The sequence below is a fragment of the Megascapheus bottae genome, chromosome 36 (genome assembly GCF_031878675.1).
Source record: "Megascapheus bottae isolate mThoBot1 chromosome 36, mThoBot2.hap1, whole genome shotgun sequence".
In the NCBI taxonomy this organism is placed as follows: Eukaryota; Metazoa; Chordata; class Mammalia; order Rodentia; family Geomyidae; genus Megascapheus; species Megascapheus bottae.
Genome location: NC_143544.1, coordinates 5,020,894 through 5,032,969, shown reverse-complemented (window position 1 = coordinate 5,032,969; position 12,076 = coordinate 5,020,894). Strand labels below are relative to the sequence as shown.

The 12,076-nt window shown below is 52.9% G+C and overlaps 1 protein-coding gene across 1 annotated transcript in view; it reads right to left on the bottom strand.

Annotated features, from left to right (window-relative positions):
- Window positions 1–12,076, bottom strand: part of Coro7 (coronin 7) — a 49,461-nt gene that overhangs the window by 24,917 nt on the left and 12,468 nt on the right. Inside the window, exons 7-9 of the mRNA XM_090324835.1 lie at window positions 9,627–9,677; window positions 3,633–3,719; window positions 3,100–3,182 (exon numbers count right to left, since the gene is read on the bottom strand). Of these exons, the coding sequence (XP_090180961.1) occupies window positions 3,100–3,182; window positions 3,633–3,719; window positions 9,627–9,677 (221 nt within the window). The remainder of the gene's footprint in view (window positions 1–3,099; window positions 3,183–3,632; window positions 3,720–9,626; window positions 9,678–12,076) is intronic.

The following is a 12,076-nucleotide window of genomic DNA, read 5'->3' as shown; positions in this document are numbered from 1 at the left end:
AGCGGCTGCTGAGGGCTCTGGCTTGAGGAGGGAGGTGGCGGTGGGTCACGAGGGTAGTGGGTGGTGGCAGTGGGCCCCTTCCTCCTGAGGTGGAGGTGGCGGCAGCAACCCAGGTGGATTTCCTGTAAGCCTGGGTCCTATTAGGGCAGCGGCCGTGTCTCCCCCACCCCCCGCAGTCCCGTCAAAGGGCCCTTTGTGGGCCTGTGGGCTGTTGCCGGAGACAGTGGCTGCTGAGTAAATGTTTTCACTGCAAAAGCAAACCTGGCCTGGAGGGATGGCAGGGGGGGTAGGGTGGCAGGATCCAGAGAAAGGTATTCAGAGTGCCCCGACCCCAAGAGGACTAAGCCAAGATGCAGCCCCTACTCAGGGCAACTGCACCAACCTCAGGCCGGGGACTGGGGCAGATGGGGCAACCCCCAATCGCCAGGCCTTCCTGGCCCAGGCCACGCTGTTAGGGCTTTACTGGTTTGATGCTTAACAGCTCACTTGACAGCAAAACAGTGCTATGGAGAGCTGAGGCATCCTGCTCTGGGTAAGAGGGACAGAACCCTAACATCTGTACCCTAGACTATAGTGGGGTACCCGGCCCAACCCTGCTGCTACGGGGGGCAGGACACAGAACTGACATGGCACTGTCACGGATACTGTCATAGGCCCTTCTCAATTCATGTCCAGAAGTACAGCACCTGATACAGGTGTGCCTGCATGAAATGGCAGAGTACAGCCTGCGCTGGCTCTGCCAGTCCCTCTTATTATCCTCCCACAGCACAGGGCCTGGCACATAAAAGTTCTGGACAACCCTCTTTGGATGGCAGCCTGATCCTTCCACTTGGCCTGAGGCTGACCTGGCTTCTAGTCACCCCTTCCTTTCAGTGCAATGTCCTCCTTCGTAGATACAAATGACAAGAGGACAGAGATGGGAACAGTGACCAAAGCCCTGGGAGAGGATGGGGGAGGAGTTTGTGCTTGACCTATGGCCCCGCCGCTCTTAAAAGCACATGCTGTTCTGCCCAAACCAAGATGGAAAATCTGTAAAAACAGACCAGAGCAGCAGCGACTGGGTAGACGGAGCTGCCAGCCTCCCCCGCGGCTGTGCCCACAGCAGGCGCCCTATGTACGTTCCGTCTTCACTCACAAGGGCTCTCCCTTCCAGGGAGCCCACTGTCTCTCAGAACAGCCTGGAGGATGGCACTTATCGTTGGCATCTGCCGGCTCTGGGGGGGCCGGAGAGTCCTAGCTCATTGGCCAAGGATGCTGGCCTGCCAGGGCAGAGGTCAGGGCTAGAGGACAGGGGTGGACACTGGCCTAGCCGCCCATCTGGGAGTGATTTGACAAATTCCAGTCCTCACTGGTCCTTCCAGGCTATTCTTAACTGCTGTAATTACAGGGTCAGCCTTGGCTAGTGGCACCGTGGGGTCTGGGCATCATTAACTCTTCCAGGGGCCACACCAGAGCCTGGCAGGGGATGGCCTGCAGGGGAGAGGAGGCAGTCACCAACAGCAAGGGTGGAGCCTGAGAACAGGAGGTGGTAGGCAGAAGGACACGTAAATGCTGATGCCCAGGCACTTCCTGCCTACAATATCTCATAAGCCTCTGCTGGTGCCTTATAGGGAAGGGGCCGTCCGGCTCAAAAAGGACTGGAGAACAAGATGCCAGGGCAGCATCAAACCAGGAGTGGGGGCATGGGACAGTGGTGGCTGTGGAATCCCAGGGCCCAGAAACTGTCACTCCAGAACAGGGCAGCCTAGCTGAACCCACTCATGCACCCCAGACCAGGCCGGAGGGTATGATAGCCGTCTTATGCAGCCTCTTGCCTGCCATGTGGTTTCAAGGAAGGTCTAAATCTCAGCCAGCTTTGCCGTCCTCACCTGTATAAAGGGCCTCGCCAGCATCCCAGCTTCTTTCTGGTTAAGAGGACAGGACAGGGTCTCTGTCCTCCTGTCCACTCCCCTCCTCTCAGCCAGTGTGACCCAGAGCAGGGCTGTTTGGGAGGATCCAGGCAAGATCCTGCAGCCCTCCCCACCTCAATACACTACCCTGCTGCTTCTGAAATTTGGACAGGCCATTGGCCTTCGGTGACTCAGTTTCCTCCGTTGTGAAATCCAAGCAGGAAAAGGGTGGACAAGCCAGCCAAGCCAGGTCCTTTCCTAAGTGCTAGCACTTCCCAATCTCCTTGCCTCAGAGGGCTCTCAGGAGTTACAGCTGAGATGGGAGGAGGCTTCAGAACAGCAGCTGCATTCGCTCCTGCCTCCACCCCACAGCCTCACCTGGCTAAGTCTCTGAACCTCCTAGAACCTCAGTTTCCTCATCTGTAAAGTAGATGGCTGTGCAGAATGCCCTGTGGGCTTCCTGGTGGCTGGCTTGGGAGCAACTGTGAATCAAGGCCATCTCTGCACAGAACTGATGGGCTACGCCAAGCCCTGCTATAAACTCTCCTCCACACATTTCCAGAGAACGGGGATGGAAGGATCTCCTGTGCTGCCTGGGCACCAGGCTCGTTTGGGGTCAGACCAGATACATGGGGACCACCATGTATCAGGAGCCAAGTGAGCCCTTTATACAGTCCACAACAGAGTCTAAGCCCACCCAAACATGCCACAAGTACCTCCAAACCTGTCCATTTGTCCTCATGTAGCCTCATATCCGCCTTAGATATTTTGGGGCCCTCGGCCTCACAAACACATCCCCAGCAACATCAGGCACATCTTTGCACACATCTACTGGGTTGTAGCCCCTTCTTCAAATCCTGGAACACACTACTTTGAGTCCCATCCCATGAAGTTGCCCAGTGACAGAGGGCCACTCCGCTTGGGGTGGGAGTGGGGAGGGAGTGCAAATGAGGAGGTGGAAACAAGAGGAGTATAGCTTATTTGTCTGCCTGGGGCTGCCCTATGCCCCCTACTGGTGAGGTTAGGGCACCTGGAAGGCAAGACCAGTGTTCTTTGTTGAAGACACCAAAGCCCAGCTCAGGCATCTGCCACCCATTCCAGCAAGGCTCTGCCTCACGGGGCCCTCACCAGAGGCCACTGTACACCAGGCCTGGACCCAGAACATCATCCGGGCCACAGCGCCCAGACCCCCGCATACTGCAACTCTTACCTGGGTGAGGTGTCCAGGGTGAGGGAAGACAGGGCACTGGAGAAGACCCGGGTGTCCCAAAGCTTCACTTCTCGCTCACGCATCTGTAGGGCAGGTCAGAAGGAGGCTTAGAGGAGCCCGGGACCCAGGCCAGAGGGCACAGTCTGGCAGCAGGCACCTGCTCCAGAGCAGTGGGGGAGTCATGCCATGGAGGGAGAGTTTGGGTTTGCCCACGTCCTGCCCCTTTAAGAACCCTTAGGTGACAAGGGACAAGAGGCGGTTCCCTCCATGGACTCTGGTCCCTATGGGGCCAACACAGCTCCCAGGGTCAGGCTTAGCTATTGCAAATGGAATCTGCCAGTCTTCCAGGGCTGTAAGTCTCCTGGGGCTCTGAGACCCAGCTGCACAGCCAGGCCGTATATGGATCGGCCTGGAACTGACCATCAGCCCCCCACTTCCCAGTGGCTTCACTCACACCCTCTTAGTGCGTGGGCCTGAAGGGTCAGACTTATGCCCATCTGGCCATGCCCTGGACATGCTGGAGGAACTACTACCTGGTTGAATCCAGTGGATATGAGGTGCTTCTGGGAGCCTGACCACACCAGCCGGCTCTCCTTACTGTTCTCATGGGCCTGAATGCTCTGCAGGAGACAAGAGACAGAGCTAAGACACTGGAAACCCTGTTGAGGATGAGGATCCCTTGGAGTGGCCTGGAGCTGGGAAGTTCTTCTGTCATCTACCCACCTGAGCAACCTGGACGCTGTGGGAGCACACAGGAAGAACTCTGCTTCCATCCCTGGGGGCAGCTCTACAGCTAGAGGCGTTGAGGCTCAGGCTCAGTCTTGCTCCTCCTGAGAGGGCTGACAGTGAGGCCTGGCTAGCACTTTGGCAGGTGCCCATAGGAGGCACTGGCTGGGGAAGGGGGTAGGTCTCGAACTCTGGTCCTTGGCCCTCACCTGAGGACCCCACGCTCTCTTGGAACTCATTTTTCTTACTTGTAAGCAGGACTCAAGATGCCTGTGCCACTCATTTACTGGAACTATGGCAAGGATGGACGAGGAGTCCACGTGGAAGGGCGGGGCCTCTGCCTGGCAAAGCACCGTGCAAATCGTAGGATTAGTAGGAGTGCTACCCCTGGGCAGGAGCGGAGGCCTGGGCCAAGCTCTGGGGTAACATCCTGGGAAGGCCAAACAGTGTCCTTCGTGGCTTTCTGTGGTGCTGAAGCTCCCAGCAGGAAGACTTAAGACCCCCAAGAAGGAAAGGGAAGTTCACATCCCAGGCGGTGGCCCTGTCCCTCTAGGCTCTGGCAGGGAGGAGCTGAGGGGGCCAGAGGAAATGCAAACTGCTCCCTCCCAGTCACCCTGGCCCCTGGAGCCTGAGACAAGGACCCTGTTACCAAAAATAGCTTGCCCCAACCGTGGCTAGCCTCCTCCGAACTTCCCACGATCTCCTTGGGAATCAATGAGGGAGGGAAGGAGCCTCCAGAAGCTGGCCCAGGGCCCCCTCCCCAGCACACAGAGGCCTCCCCTAGCGTGGGAGACCGCTGGAATCGCTCCACTGTGTCCTTCAAGGGGCTTTTCTCACTGCTCCCTTCTCACTCAGCCACAGTGGCACAGGAAATCAGGAGTAGCACCTGAGAACCTGGGTCCCACACTCCTCTCTCTCCACATAGCAGGGGCTGTGGAGTCAGGTCATTAGCCAGCCCTAGCCCTCACACTCCAGAAGGTCAGAAGTGTCACAAGAGCTCTTGTCCCCTCAAGGTACAAATACCCTTGAGTAAGTGGCAAACCAACTGCTCTGTAGTTCATTTTTTTTTCATTCATTCATTCATTCATTCATTCATTCCACTATTGGCCAGCAGCCAATAATGGGGCTGGATGATTCTCAAACAGATGATTAAGATCATGCTTATTCATCTGTTGTCACTGAGTATTCAAGCTCACATTCTGGGCACTGGAGCCCTGACAAACAAGGCAGAGAAGGTCCCCAAGTCTATGGAAAGTATACAGTATACATCAGGAGACCACCTGGACTAAACACCACAGCAGCAGTGTTATTATGGTTACTCTAAGTGCCATGGAGGAGCAAAGTCAGACTGCTTAGGGGAAAAGTAAACCCTGCCACTGTCATTGCAGCCCAAGACAAGTTATGCAGCATCCCTGTGCCTTGGTTTCCTTATCTATAAAAACACCATCCCAGGGCCGAGAGTTTGGCCTAGTGGTTAAAGTGCTTGCCTAGCATGCATGAAGACCCGGGTTCGATTCCTCGGTACCACATACATAGAAAAAAGCCGGAAGTGGTGCTGAGGCTCAAGGGGTAGAGCTCTAGCCTTGAGAAAGCCCAAGGACAGTGCCCAGGCCAAGTTCAAAGCCCAGGATTGGCAAAAAAAAAAAAAGACAGGGACTCACTAGATGACATCACACTTGCCAGTCTTTTATCCAAGAATGCCAATTTCTGGGACTAACACATTGGTCACATGTGGTAAGTTATTTTTTTTAAAAAAACATTTTTTTTAACAGGATAACAGGATCTGGGCAGAGTATGACTAAAATCATCATAAGGTCCTATTTGAGCCAGAATAGGAGCATCCTCAAGGCACTAGTCCTGCGCAGAGAATAGGAGGTGAATAGAAGTAGAGGCCGAGGCAGCCATCAGGAAGAGGTAAGGGAAGCAGCAGGCCCAGCCCATAAGTAATGGGAAGGCTGTTTGCCTTCAGAGCTGCAGCCTGTGGGGAACACACCTTGACTTACAATCGCCTACCTCCTGTTTACACATGGTGAAACTAGGGGCACACGTGTCTGCCCTGTCATAGCTCTAGGTCACTTGAGATTCCAGTCCCCCTGAGCTGAGCCCATTATCAACCCGGGGTAGCCTAGGGTTCACAGGGAAGGAGGTCGTCTGTGTTTGCAGAAAGCAAATGGCAGAAGTCAGAGGAGCCCAGGATCACCATGAACCCAGATGCCTTCAGGTCTTCCCTGAACAGTGCCAGATGGCTTCACACTGTGGGGAGCATCTGGTGTCTAGGTGGGGTGGGGTCTGGTGGGCTCCTGGTGCCTGGCAGAGTACCAGGGAAGACACTGTGAGTACAACCAGCTGTCTGCCCAGAGGCTTCAGGAAGGCCTGTCCTAGAGCTTCCACCCTTCCCCTGCCTTGCTTTAGCCCTAGATCACGGGAGTCATTTTCTGTTTACAAATTGGACAGTTCTTCACTGATGGTGGTGATCCCTAGGATGATTCCTCCTTTCACTTTCCCCTGGTCTTAAACTTCTGGACTCTTGGAAGTCATTCTCCTAACTCTACCACAAAGACGTCCATGGGGAAGATTCTGGATCCATGCTGGGTGTTTCTCACCCAGAGGCAAGGTAGGTGCAAGCCAGTCCTTCTGGGAATGGCCTTCATCCCTACAAGTGAAGTTCCCAAGAGGGCTTTGTTGCCCCTCAGTCCCCTGACCACACCTGATGTAAGGAAAAAAGAGGGGTTATGGCCAGGCAGCATCAACCCTGCTGGGGGGGGGGGTGCATACTCAGCATTCCAGCTTCTGCGCAGCCAAATCCCTTTCGTTGCCATGGTAACACTTCCTGTGTGTGGGGTATGGCTGCTCTGGGGCTCCATCTTAGGGTGAAGGGAACTTCTCCAGTGGGAAGACCTCTCCCTATCCACCTTCTCTCTCATCCAAGCTCAATACTGTGTTGCCCGCTCCCCGTCCCCCAGGCCAGGGTGAAGGGGATGATGTTCACATGGCAATGGCCTCTCTTCCCAAGGGAGAGATGAAAGGATTGGTCCCAGGTCCCTCCTGTCCCTGACTGAGGCCCTACCCCCAGCCCAGCTCCCACTATCTCCCCACTGCCTGGGATAGCCATGGCTCAGGACCTCACCCACCTCCACTTTGAGCTCTTTCTAGGTGAAGGGGCAGCAGACTGGGACTAGGGGAACCGACACAGCCCAGCCCTGCCATTCTATGTTGTGGCCTTCAGTGTCCGGACATGGACTACAGAAAAAAACAAGGGCCGGCTTCCTAGAAAGGTGACAGGGTGGGAGGAAGTCACACTAACTAAGGGCTGGGATAAGATGAATAGCTATAAACGTAATCAGAAATCAAAGGCAGAAGCAGAGCAAGACTGTCAGTATCCCAGAGACTCAGGAGGCTAAGGCAGAAGATGGCTTGAGCCCGGGACCTTTTTTGTTGTTGTTAGTTATGGGCCTTGAACTCTGGGCCTGGGTGCTGACCCTGAACTCTTCAGCTCAAGGTTACCACCCTACCCCTTGAGCCACACAGAGCCACTTCCCATTTCCTAGTGGTTAATTAGACATAAGAGTCTTTGGACTTTAGTTCGAGCCTGGGATCTTAAGGTCAACCTATAGCTAGAACTCCAGCTCAAAAATAGAGTGTGCACAAGAGGCAACACCTAAGGTCTCTACCCCTAGGCTCAGGTGGTCAAAGGCAGGGCCCAAATGACAATGGAAGGAGGAGTCCCTGCTCTACCTATAGCCTCCAGGCTCACAGCAGGGGGCCGGGAGGCTCAGGTGAGCTGAGATTCTGAGAGGTAAGCACAGCCTTCTTCCCTCAGTCACTAGGTAAGAAGGGGACCTCAGAGAGGGCACTCTCAGAGGCTTTTCCCCATGCTGGCCCCTCAGCTCACACTACCCTGGCCGCCAGCAGCGGTTTCCCTAATAGAAGCCAGGTGTGGGCCAGATGCCCTGGGCGGAAGTGGGGGGCAGGGCTGCGGAGGGCAGCATTCCAGGCCCACGGCAGCCCCCGCCTCGGCTCAGCACAGTTCAGCTGCAGGGCCAAGCGCTGGCACCGTCCCAGCAGCTGGGGGAGCCGCCCACGCTCTTCCCAGGTCTCCTGCCCAAGCCCCCCTCCGGGGGCTCCTCCAGATCCAGACCCGAGCTGTGCCTGCACTCTTCAAGGGCTGGGAGCCCCCTGGCAGGCATCCACCCCTGCTCCACCTCAGTAACAGCCCACTCCTGTGAGAACAGGATGAAGGCGGAGGAAGGTTGGGGGCACCCCACCAAGGAGGGGGAGAGGAGGAAAACACTCAGGGAGCTGGCCCAATCTGAGGCCCATGTGAGCATGAATGCAGGTGCCCAGACACATAGGCAAAGAGGGCAGTGACTTAGAGGTCAAAGAAAGCTACAGGATAAGGTGTTAAATCACCAGCCTGGCTCAGTTTACCTGCCAGACACCCTCAGTTCAACGGGACTGAATGCAGCTGACCATACTGTCTTGGCCAGTAGGGTGTGCTGTTCTATGTAGGTAGGATTCTGAGGGAAGTGGGGCAACTCCATCCTTAGAATATCATATTTGGGCTAGGTAACTTTACTATTGCTTGTGTGTATGAGTGTGTATGTGTGCACTGGTGCTGGAGCTTGAACTCAAGAGCTTCAAGCTCCAACCTGGCTTTCCCACTTAAGGCTGGTACTCTACCACTTGAATCACACCTCCATTTCTAGCTTCTTGCTGGTTAATTGGAGATGAGTCTCTCAGACATTGCTGAATGAACTGGCTTCAAACCTCAATCTTTAGCTCTCAGCCAGAATTACAGGCTAGAGTCTGGCTCTTTGATAACTTTACCCTTGACCTCTGGTAGTGCAGCAGTCCTGGAAATGTGAAGAGGGATGGGCCTGGATCTTTGTTGGGGAGCTACTCTCTAGAGTTGGCAGCAGAACCCTACATTTCACCTCCCTGGGGAGAAGAAATGTCAGTTTCTAGAAAGTTCTCTTGAGAAATATAAATCTATTCATTACTTTTATTACTTAAAACACTCCATTGGCATCCTGCAGCACAAGGAATAGGTCCTTCGTGTGGCTTGTTTCCTGTCCGTGCCTCTTTGGTCACAAGCTTGGGCCATGTATGTATGCCTCCTGGTGAAATTTCGACCTTAGCTTCAAGACCAGTTGCCCAGGGAAGCACTACACTCACCCAGCAATCACAGGGCAGGGTCATGTGTCTGGCTCATTAGCTGCTGCCTGCATGCCTCTGCTAGAAGAAAGACTGACTCCCCAGCAGCTTTGTGCTTGCTGCAGGAACCTAGATCTGAGTTTCCTTGCTGGAACTATGGCTACACACATTCTATGCACTTGGTACACGGGCCCAACCACCCACAACCACTGGTTCCAGTGCAGCTATCAGGTCTGCCGGCCCCAGGGTACACTGTAAGACCAGAGGGGCATGCAGGACAGAGTGGGAGTGTTTCTATTTCTCTGCAGCTGGTCTCTGCTGACCATGCCAGGCAGGGAGAGTGGGGTCTCAGAGGAGGGAAGGAAGCTGGAATCTCAAATTACATTCTCAAAGCCAGAGGATGCCTCTATTAACAAGCCCGTGGGCTGCTTGGCTGCACCACACCCTATGATCAAAGCTATATCCATCCAGGACCCAGAGTTCACGCCCCTGAAAAACCTTCCAGCAGGAGTATCACCAATAGCAGCAGCTCGCCAACCAGGGACCATGTCAGGAGCCTGGGTCTGCCCCTCCCTCCCTAGGCTTGAACCACAGGGCCCTCCCCTTGCATACCACCTTCTCCCCACCCTACTTTCCACACAACTTACCTGAGAGGCCTTAACACTTGCTCTGGGGTCAAAGATCCGAAGCTGCTTGTCCTGAAAAAGCCCAGAAGGAAAGAAAGAGCAGATATTTAGAGTTAGAGGGTTCTTAGCAGCCAACCTGTCTCCCTGATCCCAGGTTCTGATCAGCCCGTGCCTTAGTATTCAAGGGGTCACCATACTCGAGGAGACCCTTCCCCAACCAAGTTCCTCCTTATACCAAGGCATGTCTCCTTCCTATATAGTTACCCAGAGGACCAAACTGAGAGAAAAGTTCACCTCCCTGCACACACATGGGCAGGCTGGGCACATCACACATGCTCGCTCGTCATCGTTCCTCCAGCCTTATGTATGAAGTGATACCACGAGCGTGACTCCTTGGCAGGGGTCGGCAGCTCATGCCTGTAATCATACCTACGCATGAAGCTTGAGATGTGAAGATCATGGTTCTGTGTCAGCCCAGCAGGAAAGTCTGGGAGAGCCTTATCTCCACTAAACTACCAAATAAGCTAGAAGTGTAGTTGTGGTTCAAGTGGCTAGTTTTGAGCAAAAGAAGCTAAGCTCAGAGACAGCGCCCCAAGATTGGAGTTGAAGCCCAAGACCAGCACTGAAAAGAAAAAAAACCCAACCAAACAAACAAAAAACGATATGAACCCTCCATACACAGAAAAATAGAGGCTAATGGCCACAGCCTTCTGTCCAGGCCTGTGCTTAGCCCAGTCTGGTTCATGTGATGACATCGTTTCTTCATTTGCAGAAAGTTTAACTTTCAGAAAGCCTAGCTAACACTCCTCAACCATTCTCCTAGCAGTTACTGATCATATTACCCCAGCACCAGGATGGAAATAGACAAGGGGGCAGGGAAAAAACTATTCTGAAATAAAATGTCCAGGGGCCGGGAGTTTGGCCTAGTGGTTAAAGTGCTTGCCTAGCATGCATGAAGACCTGGGTTCAATTCCTCGTTACCACATATAGAAAAAAAGCTGGAAGTGGTGCTGAGGCTCAAGTGGTAGAGCTCTAGCCTTGAGAAAGTCCAAGGACAGTGCTCAGGCCCTGAGCTCCAGCCCAGGACTGGCAATAAATAAATAAATAAATAAAAAATAAAATAAAATGTCCATACCTGAATATAGGTCCTTATAGTTGTGGAGTAATGTATGTGGGTGTATATATGCAGAAAGAACTGGCCAGAGCCAGATACCAGTTGCTCATGTCTGTAATTCTAGCTACTTATAAGGCTGAGATCTGAGGATGTTTCAAAAACAGCTTAGATAGAGAAATCAGAGAGATTTTTTTTTTAATCTCCAAATTATCCATCAAAAAGCCAGAATTGTAGGTATGGCTCAAGTGGGAGAGCTCTAGCCTTGAACTAAAAAATGTGAGGTACTGAGTTGAAGCTCTAGTGCAGGCTCAAAAAAAAAAAAAGAAAGAAAAAGAAAAGAACTGGGGCAGAAGCACCATACTTTGGGAGGGGAAGTTAGGAAAAAAGAAGATTAACCTGGGCCAAACAGCAGTGGCACATACATCTGTAATCCTAGCTACTCAGGGGGCTGAGAACTGAGGGACAGGGTTCAAAGCCAACCAGGGTACTAAAGCCCTTGAGACTCTTATCTCCAATTAACCACCAAAAAACTGTAAGTGGTGTTATGGCTCAAGTTGTAGAGTACCAGCCTTGAGCTGAAGAGCTCAGGGACAGCACATAGGCCCAGAGTTCAAGCCCCATGACTTATAAAAAAAAAAAAAAAAGACAGCCAGGAGTTTGGCCTAGTGTTTAAAGTGCTTGCCTAGCATGCATGAGGACCCGGGTTCAATTCCTCGGTACCACATATAGAAAAAAGCCGGAAGTGGTGCTGAGGCTCAAGTGGTAGAGCTCTAGCCTTGAGAAAGTCCAAGGACAGAGCTCAGGCCCTGAGCTCAAGCCCAGGACTGGCAAAAAAAAAAAGACAAACTGGGCACAGACAGGGCAGGGCAGAATCTGTGTCCACTATTTATAGGCTTGGCCATAATTGGTGGCAATAAATTGTCATATACAAAAAGGAAGTTTCATAATAACATGTCATGGTGTGAATCTACTGTGGTCAAAATAAACAAATATCTCAATTTATGTGACCATGTTCCTGTACATTTTGGGAGCTTGTTGAGCAAGGGGAAAGGGTTCTGGCCAGCACAGGCCAAGGTGTAAATGCTGGGTGTGAGGGGAATGTGGCTGACCAGTACTTCTCTGTATATCTTAGCATGAGCATCACACATTCTATTTTCATGTTTTGGAAAAAAAATTGAACTTTGAATTAAAAACATTATTTTTGGGCTGAGAGTTTTGCCTAGTGGTAAGAGTGCTTGCCTAGCATGCATGATTCCTTAGTACCACATGCATAGAAAAAGCCAGGAGTGGTGCTGTAGCTCGAGTGGTAGAGCCCTAGCCTTGAAAAAGCCCAAGGACAGTGCTCAGGCCCTGAGTT